Source organism: Haemorhous mexicanus, chromosome 3 (genome assembly GCF_027477595.1).
Source record: "Haemorhous mexicanus isolate bHaeMex1 chromosome 3, bHaeMex1.pri, whole genome shotgun sequence".
Lineage (NCBI taxonomy): Eukaryota > Metazoa > Chordata > Aves > Passeriformes > Fringillidae > Haemorhous > Haemorhous mexicanus.
In genome coordinates, this window is record NC_082343.1 from 93,405,740 (window position 1) to 93,428,946 (window position 23,207).

The 23,207-nt window shown below is 37.0% G+C and overlaps 1 protein-coding gene across 17 annotated transcripts in view; it reads left to right on the top strand.

Annotated features, from left to right (window-relative positions):
- The window catches only part of DST (dystonin), a 288,896-nt gene that overhangs the window by 142,088 nt on the left and 123,601 nt on the right, over positions 1-23,207 (top strand). For 8 of the 17 annotated variants that reach the window (XM_059842696.1, XM_059842697.1, XM_059842693.1 and 5 more), the window contains 26 exons: positions 1,245-1,357; positions 1,488-1,594; positions 2,123-2,242; positions 2,558-2,653; positions 2,732-2,859; positions 5,730-5,823; positions 6,145-6,299; positions 7,130-7,592; positions 7,676-7,804; positions 8,008-8,085; positions 8,199-8,360; positions 8,453-8,557; positions 10,311-10,406; positions 11,654-11,779; positions 12,137-12,289; positions 12,543-12,697; positions 12,880-13,006; positions 13,491-13,674; positions 14,569-14,726; positions 15,051-15,229; positions 15,483-15,621; positions 16,439-16,632; positions 18,976-19,138; positions 19,834-19,917; positions 20,006-20,113; positions 20,851-20,949. In XM_059842696.1, the coding sequence (XP_059698679.1) occupies positions 1,245-1,357; positions 1,488-1,594; positions 2,123-2,242; positions 2,558-2,653; positions 2,732-2,859; positions 5,730-5,823; positions 6,145-6,299; positions 7,130-7,592; positions 7,676-7,804; positions 8,008-8,085; positions 8,199-8,360; positions 8,453-8,557; positions 10,311-10,406; positions 11,654-11,779; positions 12,137-12,289; positions 12,543-12,697; positions 12,880-13,006; positions 13,491-13,674; positions 14,569-14,726; positions 15,051-15,229; positions 15,483-15,621; positions 16,439-16,632; positions 18,976-19,138; positions 19,834-19,917; positions 20,006-20,113; positions 20,851-20,949 (3,715 nt within the window). Of the gene's footprint in view, positions 1-1,244; positions 1,358-1,487; positions 1,595-2,122; positions 2,243-2,557; positions 2,654-2,731; positions 2,860-5,277; positions 5,590-5,729; positions 5,824-6,144; positions 6,300-7,129; positions 7,593-7,675; positions 7,805-8,007; positions 8,086-8,198; positions 8,361-8,452; positions 8,558-10,310; positions 10,407-11,653; positions 11,780-12,136; positions 12,290-12,542; positions 12,698-12,879; positions 13,007-13,490; positions 13,675-14,568; positions 14,727-15,050; positions 15,230-15,482; positions 15,622-16,438; positions 16,633-18,975; positions 19,139-19,833; positions 19,918-20,005; positions 20,114-20,850; positions 20,950-22,517 lie in introns of those variants that run through there. The other 9 variants (XM_059842688.1, XM_059842695.1, XM_059842689.1 and 6 more) reach the window with 5 other exon arrangements.

Sequence of the window (23,207 nt, forward strand, 5' to 3'; positions counted from 1 at the left end):
TACTGAGCTCCCCAAAGTTAATACCATTTTTTTATCAAGGGAATTTAGGGTACTGCCAAATGAAATGTGAACATTAATTTTGAACAATTGTATTTAACAGTTTTATTTCTATCTCTTGCAATTATTTAAAACTTCTACTTGGTAAACTAAGAAAACAATTTCTCTAGAAGCAAAAATGATAACAATTAGGAACTGAATTGTTTGCTGAAATTTGAATGCCAATTTCTCTTTCTTTTGGTGTTTTGTTTTAGGTTTTTTTTCATGGTTAGTCTGGTTTTCAGTAGTGTAGGATTTCAGTAGCAAAGGCTGCAGACCCTTGTGGCTCTAGTTGACTTCAGTGAGATGAGCTTTTGCTCAGCATGTTTGAAAAACCCTTATTTCCTTTTGGTGAACGGCTGTGAGAATTCCACGTGCTGAAAGAGGCAAGGAGCAACACACTGAGAATCACAAGATCTAAAACTCAGTTCCTACATAGTAAACATCTAGGACAATATTAGTTTTGAAGTTTTACATTAATTTAAAACATTAAAGTAGTGATGCTGCTACAGGATTGATACAGGATAATAATGGGCCTTAAAAATATTTCTAGGCTAGATTGGCTTAAGACAATTATTCCGTTAAAGCAAGCATATTGTGGCTGGAAATGGAGTTTAGCAGGATGAAGGTGTGGAGGTTTAGTGCACGGAACTGAGAATTACTTATAAGAGAATTGGCACCAATGTATATCTGAAAGCAGGGCTTAAATGCATTTGAAGAAGACCTCTTTAAAGCTCATCAGAAAATATTGAAGTGATGTTTTTGTGACTAAACTTTGTTACTGTGTGGCTTCTGACACATGCTGAAGAATTTGATGCAGAATGACTGAAAACTTGTGAAAGCAGTAGAAAGTAACTCCCTCCTGTGAAAGAGAAAAGTGAATTTAATCCTCTCAAAGGCAGTGGAAAGGACAAAATGTTGAAATACAATGTCAATGCACATGAATAAATATGAATAAGAAAATAGAGGTGTATACAAAGGATGGCTGGAAACCAGCTTGTACATGAAGAGCAGGATGTTGTAGCTTTCTGCTGCCTTTGCTTCTCAGTTAGCAGTGGTCTCAGCTTGTTCCACCTGATTTTAGTGAAATCCTTTTATAATGAACACTCTGTTCTGTGTCTGTTCATGCTCATGGTTTGATTACAGTACAGCAGTAATTTAAAACTGGTAAAGAGTTGTAATCAAGTGTTGCTGTTTTTATTTGACAGGCCGGACCTGATAGACATGAATACCGTTGCTGTTCAAAGCAACCTCGCAAATTTAGAACATGCTTTTTTTGTAGCAGAAAAACTTGGTGTTGCCAGACTTCTGGATCCTGAAGGTAAGAGATCTACAGATGGCTTTGTTGCAAAAACCCCAGCATTAAAATAAAATCCAGTCTGCCTGCAGGTTGTAGCTGTGGGCATTGTTACAACTATGTGATAAAGCACTGTTCCGTCTTGCTCTTTTAGATGTCGATGTTTCCTCACCTGATGAAAAGTCAGTAATAACTTATGTGTCATCACTTTATGATGCATTTCCCAAAGTACCAGAAGGTGGTGAAGGCATCAGTGCAAACGTAAGTAGGAAAACAACACTCGTGTAGTGTGTGAGCTACATTAATAAAATTCTGAATTTCAGATCCAGAATGTTAGCCAGATCTTCCACAGGACTGCTGTCACACTTTTCTTTGACATGTTTTTCTAAGCTGAGATTTTGGAGTCTTAGCTATTTCATGTCATGGACATGAAAATATTTGTGGAAAGAGCTTAACTGAAAACAATGTGTCTGATTTGGAGAAAGATTGAGTCAAAGTTCTTATTTTCAGTAGTAAATGTATAAATTATGCCTTTCTGATTCTTACCAGCTTGAAATTTATTAATCTAGAACATATTTCGTTTTCAGTAGAATTATTTGGGATCAAAACTGAAGATGAAAATCATATTTTTGAAAGTTTTAACTGATCTTTAAAGAGCAAATAGATATTGTCTCAGAATTGCAGGATTTCAAAATCTATTTTCTATATACGTGAAGTCTTCAAAGCTGAAGCAGAAATGAGTTCTTGATGGTTTTCACCTCTTCTGTTATCTGGGTTTTGCTTTGGCAGGATGTTGAAGTCAAATGGGTTGAATATCAGAATATGGTGAACTACCTCATGCAGTGGATCAGACACCATGTCACGATAATGTCTGACAGAACATTTCCCAATAATCCTGTGGAATTGAAGGTGAGGTGTGGTGGCTTAGACTGCTTGTTGGAATTACACTTTATCTTACTGACTCAAAGCATACTTGAACAAATGACGTGCTTGTTGATTTATACAATCAAGTCAACTGCAGAACAGTACTACTCTTTAACCTTTTCAAAGTATAATCAATATGTTGCTAGCAAATGAGCAATCAAATGCAAATCTTTACCTTGTCACTGATTGTTTTTTGTAGAACTGTAGTTGAACAGTATAAAGGTAAGCTTGTGAAGAATATTAGAAGAGGGTTATATTCACTGTAAATAAAACTTGATGTTATTTTTCATGTTTCTGTAGGCACTTTATAATCAATATTTACAGTTTAAAGAAACAGAAATTCCACCGAAGGAGACAGATAAATCAAAAATCAAACATCTATATAAACTGCTAGAGGTAAGTTTTAACATCATTGAAATGTACAGAAGTTTCTTTTCTGTGGCGTAAAATAACAAGTACTTATGAATTTTTAAGGTCTGGATAGAGTTTGGACGCATCAAACTTTCTCAAGGCTACCATCCAAATGATATAGAAAAAGAATGGGGAAAACTGATTATTGCCATGCTGGAAAGAGAGAAGACCCTTCGGCCTGAGGTGGAGAGGTATGCTAGTGAAGATGTGGCAGGCTTTGTTAATATGTTTTCTGTTGGTTTAACCCATATTGAAATTTGTAAATATCTTCTTCTATGATAATGTCCATATTATTTTTCTAGATCAAGCATTTCTGTCTTTGTTCATGGTCTGAAATTCTCTACCTGCCTAGAGACAGGTCCAGACATAAACAACATTGGTGGGCTCAGGAGGTTGTGATGAACTGCATTTGTGCCTCAGATCATCAAAGCACTTATGCACATATATAACCACTTTCTTTGTGCACTTAGTCAAAGCTGGGTTTACATCACTTTACCGTCTCGTTCCATCTTGATTTCATATAAGGACCATCCTCATCCTTTACATGAAATGTGTATTTTTCTTGGTGCACAGCATTGTAGCGGTTTAAAAACTTGGTACTTGAGAGCACACCAAGTGTTTAGATGTGGAAAGGCATAGCAGCCATCCATAGTAGGCCGTGGGACACTTTTTACATCGCTGATGACATATTAAACATGATTAAAGTCTTGGTGCAGTCTGAGAGCATTTTTTCATGGTATGTCTTTTTAATTTCTGTGGGAGACACAGATATTATCCATTCAATAATTTAAAAAACTCTCTTAGAAGTTAAATGATTTCTAGGGCTTCTACCTGTGGGTAGATACAGACACCTGGATCTGGATGCATTCTGCTTGACTTTATGCATCCAAAGGAGACATCTAAGATCTGAATCACTTCCTAGAGAATCTTGTTGCTGACTTTCTGGTGACAACAGGGTGACCTGTCTCTCTGGTTTAGGTACCTGAAACTAGGTGTAAGGAATCCAGACCATTGTATAGGAAGTCCTCAGCAAGAGAGATTTCAGTCAGAGGACCAAGCCAGTCAGAACTGATTAAACATGTGTCATGCTTACAAGAGCAAGAGCATGACTGAAATGGCAGATTCAGTAGGAGGTGTTGATTCACTGCACCCGACTGTGGAACAAGTTCATACAGAGGAATATGAAGTAGTCCACACTGAGTTTTCCCTCTTATGCAGAGCAGAACACTGGAAAGCAGCAGCAGAAAAACAGCCTGCTAGGTCTTGTAGGTTAATCTGTCCCAACCTGCTGAAAGCAAAGTGTCTGGCTTCACCAGTAGAAATTCTGTTCATACTTGCAGAAAGCTGGATTATCTTTGTTGAGAATGTGTATAAATGACATTAGTTTATTTCTATTTTTTATATTGTCTGAGCACAGATAAACAAACATGAACCTAACTTCCTTCCCATATTTCAGGAAGGGTAAACACACTTAGTGACAGGTCATATAGCGATAGTCACTACATGTGATGTTCACTGTAAAATGAGAGAGAAAATGTCATTAAGTTCTTCTGGCTTAGTCACCAAGTTAAAAGTATTGATTGATGTGGACACAAGAATGTAATTTGTGTTTGTTGCACTGGTTACATCATTATGAGGTGCTGATACAGCTGCTGGGGTGAAATTTGATTGTGGCGGAAATGTGAATTCAGCCAGTTCTGAAACCTGGTGAGCAGTAAAACTTTACTTGCGAGCCTGTTGAATACATCTCAAAGTATCAACACAAACACACAGACAATGTGTGGCCAGATTGGTATATGGAATCAAAATTAATATGGTGCCAATGAGGAGAGTGCCAAGCTGAGCTCTAGTTTGCAAAACTAGCAGAGTTTGGCATTGCAGCAGGGGTGTGTCTGTGCCTTTGCTGAGCTCTGCTGCGTAAACAGTCACCTTATGGGATGGGTGTGGTTGTTCAGGAATCCTAAAAGCAGGCAGTGAAATACTGAAAAAATCACCCCAGCCCAAAATCTGAGTTAAAAAGTAAACTTGAAAGCAGTGATCAGATTTTTCTTACTTATTTTCTGGTCAAAACAGCTGGAAGCAATTGGCTGTGCATGTGGAAGAAAATAAAGGGAAATTTTCAGGAGGACAGTGGGACAGGGCAGTTAGTGAAGATGCATGCTTGGACAGTGAGGAATGACAGAAGGTTGGATGGTTTATAGGTGTCTCAGATTATATTGCAATGAGCTGATTACCATGATACTCCCCCAGTTTTATTATGCAGTTCTATTTGAAGGAAAAGGAGTCAGCCCAGCCTGGAGGTTATTTGTACTGCACTGTCGAGTGTGGATTGGTCCCTTCACTCCTTTTTGAAACTTTCCATTGAAGGGTCTGAGAGTCGCACAAAGAGTTCTTTTAGTTCTTACTTGGTTTATAGTTATTTAGTGACACTTCAATAAAATATTTGGTGTGTCTATTTCCTAGAGACGCCCCATTGTTGCTGCCTAGTCTGTACTTGCAAAGCTTTAATGCAAGGTAGGGAAGCCAAAAGCAAGGTAGCGTACATAGCCCCAGGTAAAATCCTTTGAAGAGCTGGCAGAATATTAATTGCTGGGTCTTCAATGTGCATACAGAAGCCTATATAAAGGAGGAGTCTAGGTGTTTCAAAAGCCAGTAGTGGAATTTCATCCCTAGAAGCTGTACATTTTGCAGGGGTTTTATCTTCATTTTTCAGCAAATGCAAACAGCCAGAAGATCTGTGCTCTGGATGTAAAGATGAATAGCAGTAGTTACAGCTATCATAGCAGTGATTCGCTGTTTAGCAACAGCACGAGTACTCGAACCAGCGTCGACTCTAATGAGAATTTCCTTTCTGTTAATTGTGGTCCCACACTGATTAAATCTTGTATAAGCTTTGGTAATGGAACCTTAGAAGGGAACAGGTAACTGACATATGCACTTGTGCTTTGTGGTGGATGCTGTTGATTCATTTGTTTGTTTTTTAAAGTCATGCAACATGATTGTAAATATAAAAATAACATAGTACTTACTTATTTTCCTGAAATGCTTTGGCATCATCTAGGTTGGAAATGCTGCAGCAAATTGCAAACAGAATTCAGCGGGACAGCCGGAGCTGTGAGGACAAACTGATACTTGCCCGGAATGCTCTGCAGTCTGTAAGTCAGTCAGGGATTTTACTTGTCTGTATTCATAAATTTGTAGAAGTTGAATGGCAAAAATTTCTTAAGGGTTTGTGAGGGCAACCTTAATAGCTGCTACTTTTGTTTTCATTGTATTGTTAAGGTAGCATTTCTTCAAGAAAATACCACAAGTTGCCTAGTGTTCTGTTACCTTTTTTTTTTTTGTTGTTCTGCAGTTAATTACATGCTTCATAATTGTTTCAAGATAAGAAAAAGTATTTTTTTTTTAATAACTTGTAGAGCTGATACTTCTTTGCTTTTAGCTGCAAGGCTTATGACTTTCTCTACTTTATTAAGGACACCAAGAGATTGGAGTCAGGGCTCCAGTTCCAGCATGAAGCAGAGATAGCTGGGTATCTTCTTGAATCTGAGAATCTTCTCCGCCAGCAAGTGATTGATGCCCAAATTCTTATTGATGGAAAATACTATCAGGCAGACCAGCTTGTTCAAAGGTACTTTACAGTATGTTTATGTGAATAAATAAATGTCCCAAACATGGATTCCTATTATGGAAAAAAATTTCAGTTCTTTATAACTATGCTTAAACTTCATGGCCTGTCACTGGGCGCCTAAATATCAGATATTCTGGTGGGTGCATTGACCACAAATGTTGAGGACAACAGAAGCTATTTGTACTTATTTATGAAAATGAAGTCAATCCATGGACATGATTTATTGTTTGATATATACTAGATATCTGTGTGTAAAGATGTTAGCTTGTTTTATTGCATGTAAAATACATTTAGAATTTACTAACTTTGATTTTTTAAATGGAGGCGAGATTCTGGTGACAGCTGTAGATGTATTAACAAGTAATAAGTGGAGTAACATTAGTGGCATTGTGTACAGTGTTGGCAGAAAGAAGCATTTAAACTGCATAATTCTGTTTTATGAAGAAATGGCTCCAAAATTTTTTTTGGGATTCATCCTTGGACTGATTGAGATGAAGTACATAACTCCTTGGCAGTGAACTGAAGTGTTTGATCTACCTCAACATGTAGTGTCTTGTAAGATTTCTGGTTTGCTGATTGTTCCCTGGATTTGTGTATGGTGCATGTTAGTGCCTATACCATTTTTTCAGTCTTTGCCTGATTTCTACATTTATTATCTGTATAGAACTATAAGCTGATATTCCCTGTGCTTTCTAATAAAGATATTTGCTTGTAATATTCAGTGCAACCAAATTGTAAGAGATAACGTGAGCTCATATCACTGTTCAGTTGATCATGATAAACCTTAATCATAAGCATTCATTGGGTATTTTTTAATTCTGCTTTAATAGAGTTGCAAAACTTCGTGATGACCTGATGGCCCTACGGACCGAATGTTCTTCCGTGTACAGCAAGGGACACGCGCTGACCACAGAGCAGACCAAGCTGATGATATCAGGAATAACAGAAAGCTTAAACTCAGGATTTACTACAAACCTAACGCCTGAATTAAATGCTGCAATGACACAAGGTTTAACACCTACTTTGACTTCTTCCAGTTTGACTTCTGGCCTTTCATCAGGTCTGACCTCCAGACTGACACCAGCCATGCCTCCCGCGTACCCGTCAGGCATCCCACCGCGGCTAATTCAGAGCTATGTGACAGGAGTCGACAGTGGGACTCTGCAAACACTCAAACTGATGCAAATCAGAAAGCCTCTCATGAAATCGGCCTTTGTGGATCAGAATTTGACAGAAGAAGAGGTGAACATGAAGTTTGTCCAGGACCTGTTGAGCTGGGTGGAAGAAATGCAGGTAGCAATTTTTGCAGAAACAGTCTACTTTTAATGATTTACTTTTTTATAGATCATGGCTAATCTTTTCTTCCTGTTTGTAAGGTTCAACTTGATCGAGCAGAATGGGGTTCAGATTTGCCAAGTGTTGAAAGCCATTTAGAAAATCACAAAAATGTCCACAAAGCTATTGAGGAATTTGAATCCAGCCTTAAAGAAGCTAAAATCAGTGAGGTACTGCACCATGTTCTTTATTTCTTTGACTACTTTCTTACTGGGTGACCCATAAACTGGTGTTGAATTTCAGAACTGTGTTTGGATTTCACAGTCTTACCTTTATTTCTGATCTCTACATGGCTTATGATGAAATCAGAAGATCTAATGGTTTAACATATCTAACCTTTTTATTGTCTTTTGATCTCATATACGAAATACAGATCCAAATGACTGCCCCTCTTAAACTCAGCTATGCAGAAAAACTGCACAAACTGGAGAGTCAGTATTCAAAACTCTTGGTAAGTTAACCATACCTCTTCCATGTTCAGCTTTTCACTGTGCATAATTTCTGATAAGGGACGAGCTTTAAATTCTGATTCCGTTAAATCTTTTTCTTTTCCTTTTAATAAAGAACACATCAAGAAATCAGGAAAGGCATCTAGATACTCTTCACAATTTTGTGTCTCGTGCTACTAGAGAGTTGATATGGCTGAATGAAAAAGAAGAGGAAGAGGTTGCATATGACTGGAGTGAAAGAAACCCCAATATAACAAGAAAAAAGGAATATCATGCAGTATGTATTGCTAATATAATCCAGAGGGAATCATTAAATGATCTTTATTAATTAGATAGGTTCTAAAACTTTTTTTTTTTGTCTGAAAAAAGGAATTAATGAGAGAGCTTGATGAAAAAGAAGAAGTTATTAAATCAGTACAAGAAATAGCTGAGCAATTGCTTCTTGAAAACCACCCAGCCAGGCTAACCATTGAGGTAAGTTAGTAAAACCAGCACCAAAACAGGAAAAGTTTTGGGATTTAAAAGAGCTGGATTTTGGGGGAAAAGGGGGTATAGAAGGCAAATATAGAGAAAATTAAACAAGACTCTAAAGTAAAGGGGCCTTCTAAAATTTCCTCTTCAGCATCTCTGTTCTATTTATCTTCCAGTTTCCATAAAGTAAAACTGCTTTTTTAAAGTTATGGTTATTGCTTAGATGAAATCTCCTGAAACTCTAAAATTAATTGGTCTGTAGAGACGTTTCTTGTCATGCAACTTCTAGAGCTGTTGATACAAATTGCATTGACAGACTGAGGGCACAGAACAGTCCTTATGTGGTTTCTTTCCTGTTGGATTGAAAGAAATTTCAGTAAAAGCCTTTCATCACTTACTGTATGTGCAGGTTCCTAGTATGATTTAGGGTTGGTTTCATAACTTGTCAGTGAATTATGAAACTTGTTTGGATGGTAAAAATCTGACCAGGTGATATGATTTACTTCAGGCTTGAATCTAGTTCTATGTTATAGATGTAAACAATTTACAGAAAAATTTATTGTACCTGTTGTAGGGTCATAACAGATTTTCAAAGGAGAATGTAAAACACTTTTCCTTGTAGACCTTCAAGGAAAGAGTAGATGCAAACAATGAGTGGTAAAGACTGAAGCAATAAAAAGCTGATTTATTATAGAAGAATAAAAAAAGTCAGCGGGAATGTATTTTTATTGTTCTTCAGCTCTGCTAGTTTACATTTGCAAAAATGGGAAACATGAAGAAAACCCCTCCCTTCCTTCCTTCTAATGATATCTACTTTGAATAATAAATTACTTTTTTGTAATGTGAGCAATTCTGTTCTCTAAAAGTATAGGCTGTTGTAATGGGCTCTTACTGGTGTAGTGTAAAAACACGCTGGGGATGCCTGTTACAAAACCAGGCCATCGCAGTCACGATGACTGTGCAGGTTATGCCGTCTCCAATGATGCTATATTGGGATATTTATAAAAATATCATTTTAAAAATTATCCTTTTCTGCAGAACAATATATGCATTAATTTAGAATTCCTGGAAGACGATGGAAAAGCTCTTTTGAACGGGGGGTGCCAGGAGCCCGAGCCCCGGGACTGGGGGGGATTTCCCAAGGGCAGGAGCGCCCCCTGCTGGCCCTCGGGGGCTCCGCGCTTCGCTGGGAGCCGAATGGGGATCTCGGCCCCGAATGGGGAATCTCGGCCCCGAATGGGGATCTCGGCCCCGAATGGGGATCTCGGCCCCGAATGGGGATCTCGGCCCCGAATGGGGATCTCGGCCCCGGGCCTGCGCCGGGCCCTCAGCGCTGTGTTCGGGGCTTCTTCATCCAGCAGCTGTATCCCGGCAAGGCTCCCGCTGCTTCGCTTGAGCACATAGGCACACAGAATTGTAGATGAGCCCAGACTGGAGGAATCTCTCGGGAGCTCAGCTCCCAGCACGAGCTGGAGTACTAGCAGGGATTTGTTTGGCCAAATTCTGACCAGGCCAGAGGATAATGATTTCACAGTCCCTCCGGGCAAGTTTTGTTGTGTATGACTATGCTGTGACAGGGTTTCTTTTTCACATCTAATTGGAATTTTCCTTGCTGCAGCTTAGTTTTCCAGGGTAGGGTGGTCGGGTTTTAGCTGTTTGTGTTTGCTGCATTACTTTTGTGTTTCCTAAATTCTGTAAAGGTATGGAAGTTGTAGTTTTCATTTCCATTTATAAAATATGTCTCTCTTCCTTAAAGGCCTACAGAGCTGCAATGCAGACACAATGGAGCTGGATTCTGCAGCTCTGCCACTGTGTTGAGCAACACTTGAGAGAAAATGCTGCATATTTTGAGGTAAGAAAGTAAATCAAGCAGTATATGAAATATTATAGGTTTTGTTCATAGTCAAAAAGTTCCACCAAAAGCTCTAGTTGTTCTCTCACAGTAACTGTAGAATTGACATTTGTATTGTGCTATCACTAGATGATAAGCCATCCTCCCACTGTGTTGCCACAACTCAGTTTCTTCACTACAGTTATGTCAGTTCACAGCAGATGAAAATCTGGCCTGAGATTTTTCCAGTGCTGCAGCTGCCAGTAGAGACTCTGAGAATGGAACCTTGTTCTCTCCCTGTCGTACACAATGGGAGAACATATTCTAGATGGTTATTCCAGGACTACTCAAGGCAAAATGGAATGTACAGCATTAACAATAAACAGAGCAGAGAACACCCTGACAGACAGCAGCCACATCCCATGAAACACCCATCTGACTATCTCATTGTCACCTATTCACATACTCAGCAGATGATGAAATTACTTGCATGAGCATGATAGCCAGAGGAGTTGTTTTGTTAGTTTTGTTTGGTTTTAAATTTACTCATTTAAAACATTTACATTATAAGGATGAATCCTTAGTGTCTTCTCAGTTGTGTGGTTGAAGAGAAAGGGAGCTGATGAAGGGTTGATATGCCTTGGATTGAGAAGGATGAGATCCCAAAGTTAGGAACAGGACAGTGAAGAAGAAAAAGCAATTTGAGCTCCTTGTGACAGGGGGAAGAAACTGGAATTCTGAATTTAAGAAATGAGGCTTAAGGGAGAGAATGGGATTTCCCTTTCCAGTTGTGCCTAACCAAGACCCTTGTATGGGTGTGCAGACACCCTTGCAGAACTGCCAGGTGTGGCAGCTCATTTCCCTTCCTGAACAAAATGTTTGCCCCAGCTCTGCTGCCTGGATTTTGCAGCTAGTTTCTATAGTTCGTAGGATTTCTCTGTGCTTCCTATATGAAAGTAGTTGTAATTCCAAGGAAAGCAAGATTGGCTTAATAACTTTTTTTTATTGCAGGAATGGTCTTTAACTGTAGGTTCAATAACTGCAGAATTAATTTTGCATGTAGCTCGTACCAAGAATAACTGGTGTTAACAGTGTGTGCCTTTTTGAAGAGTACATTTAGACATGAGATCATGAGTAGCTGAGTGTGGTGCAGTGGTCACTTCAAGTGACGAGAAAAGGTTGTTTTAAAAGACAGCACTTGAAAACTTCAGTGTAGCTGATTCTGTATTTTTTTTTTAGTTTGTTTAAAAATAATTATTTTGTCCTAGTTTTTCAGCGATGCCAAAGAAGCCATGGAATATTTGAAGAATTTAAAAGATACCATATACCGAAAATACAGTTGTGATAGATCAAGCAGTCTTCATAGGCTGGAAGACCTTGTCCAGGAGTCTATGGTAAGATCTTTAGTAGGAGCCTATTAGCATGAGCTACAATGAAACAAGAAATGTGTAGGTTATGGTGGGATATAAAATGTGTAAGATTATTCATTTAAAGTAAAGGAAAAAAATGCTGATTTTTTTCAGAACTTATAAATAAATGACTATTTTTCATAACTTTAAAATACAGTTTTATTTGCAGTATCAGATATATGAAGACAGTGGCTTCAGAAAGATACTTTGTTTTTGTAAAATGTGTTACTTTTAGGAAACACTGTAAAAGGAGTCAGGGGAAAAAAAGCCATAGCAGGATCAAAGAGGCAGTACTGTATTCTGGACATCTCTGATGACGTATTCTTTTCTTAACTGTTCTAGGAAGAAAAAGAACAACTCTTGCAGTATAAGAGCACAGTAGCAGGCCTTGTGGGAAGAGCAAAGGCAATAATTCAGCTGAAGCCAAGGAACCCTGACTGTGTACTCAAAACATCCATTCCAATTAAAGCCATCTGTGACTATAGACAAATTGAGGTTAGAAACTAAAATTTCCTCAAACCAATTACCGATGTAAGAATTCAGCTAAAGTTTCATTAATTACCATGTTCCTGGAGAAAGCTGGGCTGTGAATTTCTTCCACCCTAGTAAACAAAAGCAAATCCTTTGGTTGGAACATTGGTTTTGTTGTTCTGTTGCTTATTTGTTGACAGCATTTGCAGAAGTGCTTTGTACAATTATTTTGTAATGCTTGGCTCGTCAAATGATTCTGCTTTTCTGTTAATACTAGATAACTATTTACAAAGATGATGAGTGTGTATTAGCAAACAACTCCCATCGTGCTAAATGGAAAGTCATTAGCCCCAGTGGTAATGAGGCCATGGTTCCATCTGTATGCTTTACAGTTCCTCCACCAAACAAAGAAGCAATAGATACAGCCAACAGGTAGGGACAAAGTAAAACTACCTATTTTCTATTAACATCTACTTACATGAAACTTTGGTTAAAAGAATATCTCACAGTTTTTTGGTGGGTTTTTTTTTGTTGTTGTTGTTGTGTTTGGTTGTTGTGTGTTTTTGTTTTCATGTGTTACCCTGATCTGATATTGGAATTTTTTTTTTTTTCAGGATTGAACAGCAATTTCAGAATGTTCTGGCCCTTTGGCATGAGTCACATGTAAACATGAAGAGTGTGGTGTCTTGGCATTACCTGACAAATGAAATTGAAGTTGTTCGAGCTGGCAATGTTGCCTCAGTAAGTGTTATGACTAGGAAGGGCTCTTAACCATTTACTAGGAAGTCATAGGATGACTAAAACTGTCTGAGAGCACAAACTGTTGCAAGAACTATTTGCAATACTGAAAAGGACACTTTCCTACCTAATTTATCATGGTTACTGTTGGAAAAAGGAATCTAAGATAGTTCTTGAGGTGTCCCTACTTGTCCTTGCTATTGTTTGTAGCTGCATGGTGTTAGATGGGAGAAATGAAGTCTGATTTGGGTTGGCTTAACAGAGGCCTTTTCTGATGGGAAAGATTGAAGAGGATTTTATGTTAAGTGTAAATTATCAGCTGTCAAGTGGACTCCAGCTAAGGAACAGTGAGCTTTGAGAACCACAGTTCTTTGACTTTATGGTCTTAGTAATTGATCGGTACTGCTGTTGGATAAAAAAGCATCACAGGAACTGTGTGAGTGATGCACCATTGCTGACTGTGATTTGGGTCTGTAATCTCTTGCAGATAAAGACAATGCTGCCAGGTGAGCATCAGCAGGTTCTAAGCAATTTACAGTCCCGCTTTGATGATTTTGTGGAAGACAGCCAGGAGTCCAAAATCTTTACAAGCTCTGATACAGCACAGCTGGAAAGGGAAGTTAATGTTTGCAAGCAATACTATCAGGAGCTTCTGAAGTCTGCAGAAAGAGGTAAAACTTAGCTTAGAAATGTAGAAAGATGTCCTTATGAGAGAGATTTTGTCCTTGATCTTGAATGATGATATTATTACTGCCTGTGTTTTTTTTAACAGGCTCATTTTAACAATGTGTGCAACTCCATTGCATATAAGATCTTAATTTTTTTTTAAACTTTATATATATGAAGCTATGTAAAAATATGGATGTGTTGCATAATATACAGAATGCTACAAGAAATTTTACAACTAAGAATTTATTATGTGCTTTACAGCTCACTTCTTAGTCCTGCATTCCTTGTTTTTGAATGTTTAAAAACCAGCTTGATTACTTTATTGAGTTTGTAACAGAATTAGAACATTATTCACCCTGTTAAGGCAAGGAAAATGTCCTAGCTACTTTCCTAGCTCCGTAGGATGCCTGTAGTTACTGCTGTCTTAACTCTAATTAACACTGTATTAATAAAGCAAGAACAGAAAGCTTAAAATAGCTCTTCTGATTTACTGTTGAGTAGTTGACGACTTAAAGAAATACAGTAGTGCAAAGCTGATTACTTCATTAGCGAAGTTCACTCAGCTTCAGGAAAGATGTGGTGCCCTGTGCATCTGAAAGAGGATTTTTGTCCCTAATACCACTGATAAAAAGAATCGGTCACTGAATTTAGCAATGTCACCATAGAGTAATGCCTGTGCAGAATGTTATTTTTTCATGTGTGAGGAGATGATTTAATAAAAACAAAGTTTAAGAGTTCCTAAGATTTGCCTCATAACCAGAATTTTCATGGAAACTGATGGCATTTTGGCCAGTCATGAAAACACCTGTAGATCAATGATTATTAAGTGTGCGAAGTTATGGTGAAAATGACATGATGACTTTGCTGGCTAACATATGCCTTAATTCTTTCAACAGAGGAGCAGGAAGAATCTATTTATAATCTGTACATCTCTGAAGTCAGAAATATCAGACTACGACTGGAGAGTTGTGAGGAGCGGTTAATACGGCAGATCCGGACGCCGATGGAGAGGGATGATGTGCATGAAAACGTGCTTAGGATTTCAGAGCAAGAGGTGAGCCTTTGAGAAAGCCTCTTTTACCTAGGAAAAGTTTTATTAAAAAAAAATATATCCTGACTTTGAGTGGAAGCCAAGAAGGTTTGCAGTGTACTTTGAAAAGAGGAGTCAAATATTTAGCTTGTGTTTGTGAGCAAAAAGATGCTGATCAGTGGTATCTCCATCAGTTTCCCTATTACACAAAGGATTGTCTTAAATTTTTTCCAACAGTGTCATCATCAAAGAAGTAAAGGAGGGCAGTCCTGAGGTCATAGTGATATGTAAAGTATATATCAGGTTGATGTAGGATGAAAGCACTATCAATCACCTTTCATTTTACAGAAACTGAAGAAAGAACTGGATCGGCTGAAGGATGACTTGGGAGTCATCACAGATAAATGTGAAGAGTTTTTCAGTCAAGCTGCTGGTTCACCTTCAGTCCCTACTCTGCGCTCTGAGCTCAATGTTGTTATACAAAACATGAACCAAGTTTACTCCATGTCTTCCATTTTCATAGATAAGTACGTACAGATGGCTGTCTTCCATCACACATGTTTTAGTTTATAGTTTTCTCTTAAATTGAAACAATTAGTATGAATAATACTGATCAAGGAAAAGGGAGTTAACATTTTAACATTGTATAAAGGGGTGCCCTCTGACAACAAAAGGCTGAAAAACATGAATGTGTTGAGTGTTGGCATTGATTTTTATGATTTTATAGTTTTTTTTTTTTTTTTTTTTTATGGTTCAGTTAACAAGGGGTTTGTTTTTCAGATTAAAAACTATCAATTTGGTGCTGACGAACACCCAAACAGCAGAATCATTAGTAAAACACTATGAAACTAAGTTGTGTGAGGAAGAGGCAGTAACAGCTGACAAAAACAATATTGAAAATCTGATGGGTACATTAAAGGTAAGACCTGGCTGGTGCCGTTTCATGGGCAAATAAAAAAAATAAGATGAAAGCTTTCTGTCTTGTAACACCTGATTTCGTTATGCTTCACTCTATAGTGTGTCAAACATTATCTTGTGTGTTTAGTTTTAGATGGTATTAGAATTAACATTTCAGAAAAAGAGGCAACTTTGGAGCATTAGGATTTGGATAGGTTGAAAGCATATTCCTGCTGTTGCAAAATGCAATAAAGTATCTGAACTTGCAAAAGTGGCTCTTGTAAATGCTGCAGTAAGATTTTCTGTGCTCTTCAGAAGACAGCACATACTTAGGATAACATAAACATATATTTATGTTATGTAAATTTGAGCACAATAGTATTCTTGCTGCTGCTTCAGTGTTCTAATCAAGGTCTCTTAGGAAGTTTGGCAGATATCTTTGAGAAATTGAAAGACTGAAGTTCAGCTTTTTTTTTTTTTTCTGCATATAACTCATTTTGATATTACAAATTATGAGTAATGCTTTTTTGCTAGATAGAATGATTGGCATCTGCCTAATAATTTTTTTGAAAGCTGTCGTTTCTAAGGTGAGTGTGTTCATTTGACCTCTGTGTTTTGATCTATGTGTTGTGGGGATTGCTGTTACTTAGAATTATTTTGCAGTTTATTGCTTCAGACCCATTCTAGTGCCACTTGAGTATTTGAGTAAGCAGAAGTAAAATATTAATTGAAATATTTTCATTGATTAATTTATACAGCATACTCGTGTAGAATACTAATTTATAAAATAGTGTCATAATTTAGGAGTTATTTACAACTTTTTTTTTATTGCCTACTAGCAATGGAGATCTGAGGTAGATGAGAAAAGACAAACATTCCATGCCTTAGAGGATGAACTGCAGAAGGCAAAGATGATCAGTGATCAGATGTTTAAAATGCACAAGGAACGTGATCTTGACTTTGACTGGCATAAAGAAAAAGTTGATCAGTTGGCTGAGAGGTGGCAAAATGTTCATTCTCAAATTGAAAATAGGTTTGTATGACTTTTTTTTATATTCTGTTCATGTTTTATACTGTTTTTAAAAATTTATTTCTGAGGAAAAATAATCAGAAATGAATGTTAAAACATGTCTGAGTAGTTTTCTGAACTGTTTTTGGAATGTGCTGGGATGAAGACCTTTATTGTGCTGTTGACAACTTTGCCTTACTTTTCCACTGGAAATGTCTGTGACTGTTAAGCTCCAAAAGATGAACAAGATACAGAAACTTACTACTGACTGATACACAGTGGAGATAAATTGTAATTTTTCTTTTAAGAAAACCAAACCTGCAGAAATGGCTGGCAGTCCTATGGAAATACCATCTGTTTCTCCACATAATTAGTGCTGATGGGCTAAATTGATGAGCTGATTCAGCAGTTATGATTGGATTCACATTATTTGCTTTTAATTACTCAAGTGTTAAGTATAGAAGTTCTTAGCTTCCATGGACTTCTGTGATAATTTTGGCAATAACTTTTTGGTCAAGTGCCTTTTATTTTTTTTGATATCCAGTAGAGATAGTGCTCTAAATTCTGCCCTTTACTGACAAGTTGATACTGAAAAATGTTGCTGAAGTGCACATGCCTATGCTGATGTGAAGATGCAGCAGAACACACCTATCTGAATTTCTGAAGATGTCAATACATGAAATTCCTGGAAATGCTTTTTCTTCAGTTCTCGGTCTTCACTTTCCTGTATGTAAAGGAAGTAGAACTGTAGAGGCTGAAGAAAAAAGTATGGGCAAGTGTTGAGGAATTCTGTACTTTGCAGTCTGAACTTATTTCCTTAAAAATGTACTTTAGTTTGTCATTATAGATTACGTGAAAAAGAACACTGAAGATGGTGCTGTTGATGTAAAAGTCACACAACAAGCTGTCACATTTTTGTCCTCTTTTTCTGAGGGGTGAATATACATTCAGGTGCAATATTGAAGTCATTCACTTGTAATTAACTAGTTTATTTGTGTCTGTTTAACGTTGCTGGAAGTTTGAAAGAAGATGGGAAAAAAGTCACTCATTTAAAGCTGGTTGCAGAATAGCTATCTTAAGTTCCACCTCTGATTTTTCATCAGTTGTTAGTGTGACATAATTTAAATGATTAAACAGTAGTTTTATGAGGTACTGAAATGTTCTTATTTCTTCAAGAGAGTAAGCATAAGCCACGTGCTCTACTGCCAGGACTGTATCCTGAACAGAATATGCTGCAAAATGACTGCTAATACATAGTGGCTTCTGGTGTAAACAGGACAGATTGTGGTAACTGCAGTACAGAGATGTAAACAAGCTGCTTTCTGTAAATATTATCTCTGCTTCTTCCTACCAGCTTGACACTGATAATCATTATACAAAACCTATGTACAAATATTGGCTGCAGTTATCATGATCCTTTCTCTTTTTCATGGTTATTAGCTTTATAACATGCTTAAGTATGAAACCTGCACAAAAAAAATTCCTTTGCTTGCTCTTTTTTAATCTCCTTTTGGCATCTTAAGAACAGCACTACAGCAATTCAAAGTATTCATTCCAAGTCGAACTATAAAAGGTTGTATATTTCTGTTTATTCTGCAGTGTTGAGTGGTCATATTTATATGATCTTTTAAGTAGAATCATAGAATATCCTGAATTAGAAGGAATCCACAAGGATCATTGAGTCTAACTCCTGGCTCTGCACAGAGCAACCATCAAAATCACACCATGATAACAAGTAACAGTATAAGGATCATGAAAGAAAAACTGTCAGTATCTCCCTCAGTATGGAAATTACTTTAAAGAAATACACAGACTTCTCTTTTTAGGTCAAAACATGATTTAAAATTAGATGTATATGTTCAATTACTTTTGCACATTAGAATATTTTACAGTCTTCAGTTTTAGTGTAACTCCTGCTGTTTTGTGGGAAGCATGGAGAGTATGGTGAACCACTACTTGACTCCAGTATGGCACTCTCCTTCTGGATTCATAGGCCACATTTTAAATACTCTCACTTCTTGTAACAGAGCTGATTGCTGAAGCAGAGCCCTCCCTCTTTCCTGGGGTTTCCAGTGCTCCTGGAGTTTTAAGCAGTCAAAGACTCTAATGAGGAATATATAGAGTTTCTTGTGTAGTAGGATCTCTCCTGGATGTCCTTTATGACAAATGGGAAGAGTCCATCAAGCCAGGAGCCCTAGTGTTTGAGAAGTGAATTTGGTGTTTAATTAGTGTTACACCACTATGTTTATACTGTGAACTGTAACAGAGCTAAGGCATTTGAAGCCTTTAAAGCTGTATTTACCTTAGTGTTGTAATTTTTGTCTTTAATAATAATCTTCTCCCCTTTGATCTATCTTCTAAAATCAGGTTGCGTGACCTAGAAGGTATTAATAAATCTCTGAAGTATTATAAAGATACCTACAATTCTTTGGACACTTGGATTCAACAAGTGGAAGATACTCAGCGAAAGATTCAAGAAATACATCCTGAAAATAGCAAAGCATTGGCTAAGCAATTGAACCAACATAAGGTATGAAAGGGATGTCATTGTGGCAATCCACAATGTAGTAAGCACTGACCAAAGAATTACAATATCAGTGATCTCAATATTGTTTATTAATATGAGTGGCTTATATCCATCAGCCCTTACTGTAAAGCTCCAAGTAATCACCAGATTTTATGATTTTGTGTTTCTAGTGCAGCCATGACTATATCACCCAGTGACAATTGTCACTGTCATATAGACCAGATTGTTTGGTCCTCAAGTGTGCAAGAACATCAAAACCTTAAAACTTCTGGACTTGCCTTTCCACATAATTTCATATTCAGTGCTGCTTTTTTTATTTGTGGATGTAGAAATATTTTCATGGAAGCAAAACTAAACTCAAAATCTGTCTCCCGCAAGAAGGAAATGCAGTATAAATAGACAGGATAATAAATTATATGCATGTAATGATATATTCCTGATTTTATTTTAAGTTCATTCACCAACTATTAACCTGGCAGGTTTTTTCACTACTTCTGTACTGTAAATCTGATAAAGCTGAGGGCATAGGCTTGAGCGTAATTACTTGTACACAAGTTATGCATAGGAGCATATTAGATAAAGTAGATGCTAAAGAGCCATCTATTTATGTTAGATAATATTAGATAAAGTAGAAATGTGAATTATAATGGTAATAAAAGTAACTTTTTAAGATTAAAATGTACATTCATAATTTACAGATGCTGGTTTCTGAGATTGAAATGAAACAAAGCAAAATAGATGAATGCCAGAAATATTCAGAACAATACTCAGCTGCTGTGAAGGTAACAATAACATGACACTTTTAGTCCTATTTTTTAGTGTCAGTATCATGTGTAATGCCAATGATTTTGTGTATTTTCTCTTGTACAGGACTATGAGTTGCAGACCATGACCTACAGAGCTATGGTTGACTCTCAACAAAAATCTCCGGTAAAGCGACGAAGAATTCAAAGCTCATCAGACTTCATTATTCAAGAGGTAAATGAGTTTCTTATGACAGGAAAATGTGAATCTTTGCTTAAAACAGAGTAAACAAAAGAATTCAGTTTTGGATTTATTAATGATTAAATATGGTAATCCAAGAATGACTGTTTTTTTTCTCTATAGATACATGATATAACAAATATTCTCTTGTTCCTTGTGCTGCATTTTGGTAGAAAGACATTATAATGCAGCTGATTAAAAAAAGTCACCCAAATGATAAAAAGCTGTATGAGAACTGTGCCTCACTAAAACTGTTTAAAACTACCCCTAGACTTGATCTTGGTCGCAGTAAATAAGAAGTTCATCTTGACCATAGTAAAACCTACCGGATCTGGACACTTTGTTCAATTCTAAGGCAAATCAGCCTCATTTGGGTGAGAAAGATAAATCTGTCTCCCTGCTATCTCTTAGAGAGAGGAACAGTGACAAGCATGGCTTCTCCCTTTTGAAACCTTTTTTTACAGGGGGAAGAATCAAGTGACTGTGAAGTCAAAACATTGTTTTCTGTTTCTTCTTCTTATGGATCTGCTCATAGATCCTTAGAATATATTTGTTCAAGTGCATTTTGTTGACAGCATTGAATTTTGGAATCAAAATTAGAACTTTGGATTCCACAATCATGATTTTGAAATCAAAATCAGGATCAGTTCTAGAGCAGTGTCTATCACTTCTTTCAAGCTTAATTGGAGTGTTTACCTCTATGGCACTTACCCCCCTTTTTTTCTATACAGTTCATGGATCTACGGACTCGGTACACTGCCTTAGTGACCTTGATGACCCAATACATTAAGTTTGCAGGTGATTCCTTGAAAAGACTGGAAGAGGAAGAGGTAGGTCCTTCTCTGGCAGTCAACCAAGCAAAAAGAACATCTAGGCAAACAAAGAGTATTCCAAGAGGTATATACCTGTTGGAATAATTCACAAAGTTACCAGCAGATGCGGAAAACTAAAATTCCTTATGTAGTACACATTGTACAGGAATGTAGCAGTGTTAGCACTGTTATCATTCAGATAAGCAAAATCCTGTACCATCCATGCATTCTATCAGTTCTTCCACCTAGCAAGATGATATGATATGTTGAATTCTGATGGAGATGTGGTTTAAATTTAAATACTAATACTTTCAATTTTAATACCCTAAGGCTTGATCTTTTTGGATAAAAGCAGGCATTAAGAAGGCAAACTCACTGTGTATAACCTATGTACACATATTTTTAATATTCCATTGTATGCATTCTGGTCCACTTAGCAACCAACAAGTTCTTTCAACAGGGAGATGAAATGGACTCTTAATTAATTTCTGAAATTAATTTGATCTGTTCAATTTTTTTTTCCTTCTGCCTTTTCTACTGTATTGATTCCCTGGGGTCAAATATCATTTTATTTATGCTTAGAGTTGGATCTTATTAGCAAGAGTAAGTTATTGAAATTAGGCAGACAAATTACTCAAAATACATGCTTGCTGCACAGCAAGCCTTCCAAATAATTGACAAAAAAAAACCAAAAACCAACAAAAAAGATCCTTCTAAATTTTACACTTTCTTTTGAAAACTGTCTCTCAGAAAGAGATTATAAAGTCATTCTTAAGGACTACATTGTTTTAGTGTATAAATTGGATACAGTTGGATACAGTACAGAGAACACTACCACATGGGTATAACTTTGATTGTTATTGTTAAAGAAAAAACAATTCTTAAATGAGTGTTATATAATTCTGGTGCTGATTTTGTCCTTATTGGCTTTTCTTGCTATTGAATACCTCTGAAGCAACACCAACAACAGCATGTATCTTTGGGCATCAAGTGGTGGAGCAAACTGATGGAAATACATAATATTTATTGATAAGTAGCCATGATAACTGAGGACTTAGTATGACTAGTAATGATAATGGTGTCAAGGATAAAAAGTCAGTCAAATAACAAGGATCAGGAAATCTGTGAGTGTCAATAGACTTCATGTTCTTCAAGAACAAATGGCATCTTCCAAAATATTTAGAGTTTCAGTCTGCTCTGCATCTCCAGGGCTGCTTTTTTTTTTGAAATCAAGTATCCCCCATCTTCCTTCCTCCTCTTTCAGCCTTCTAAATCTTTGGTAACTTCTTTGAAGATAACCTAAGCAGGTTTCCAGTCTCAAAATAATATAATGGTTTTTTTTTTCTCTTTAATCAGGGTAGCAAATCAGAAAAAGAATAATCTTTTTCAAAATAGGAATGAGGGGTTTTTTCTTGCGGGAAGAAAAATTCCTCACAGACCCTGAAGTCTGTGATTCTTCCAAGATTTACTTTTATGCCAGTCCTTCTTCCTGACTCTCAGTAATGGCATTAATAAGACAGAGAATAAGGGAAAAATGAGATATTTTCCACCATATCTCAGTTTAATCCATGTGCTGTCATGCTCAGAGTTTACCAGAGGAGAATCAACTCCAGGAACCTGTGAAGTCAGCTGAAGTCTTTCAGCATTTGGGATGTAATGAAGATCTTGAATTGAGAGAAGAAAAGAAACCTAATGAAAGCATGATGGATGTGGAATATTTGCAAAACCAGAACTCTTCCAGTAAACCTGAATGCCCAGAAAATAAACTGGAAATGAACAGAAGAAAATTAAATGTAGACAGATATGATAAAATCAAAACGGATAGAACATTTAAGCAACCTCTAAATGTCAGTGGTCAAGAAAGCAGCATTAGTGGCAACAGAGACAGTAAGCTACAGACAGAGCATGAGAGTTTAATGGGTTTTGGTAATCAAAGTAAAGAAGAAAAAAATGGCAGGAAAGATTGTTTTGTTTCAACTGAAATCTGTGTGAGTGTGAACAATGATCCTGGTGAAATGTTAAAGCAGCAAATTGCTAATGGAGAGAGACAGAAAACAGAGGGGAAATCAAAGAAGTTGCCTGAAGTGGAAATGATACATAAAACCAAAGGGAAAAAAAATTCAAGGACAGGGAGTGACATTTCAACAAAGGAAGAATGTGACATGCAATCAGAATCTGATTTTGAGCTAATAACAATGAAAGGTCAGCTAACTCCAAAAACTGCAGAGCAGGCCCTGGGTATCAGCTCTTACAAACAGCAACATTTTTCACAGAGA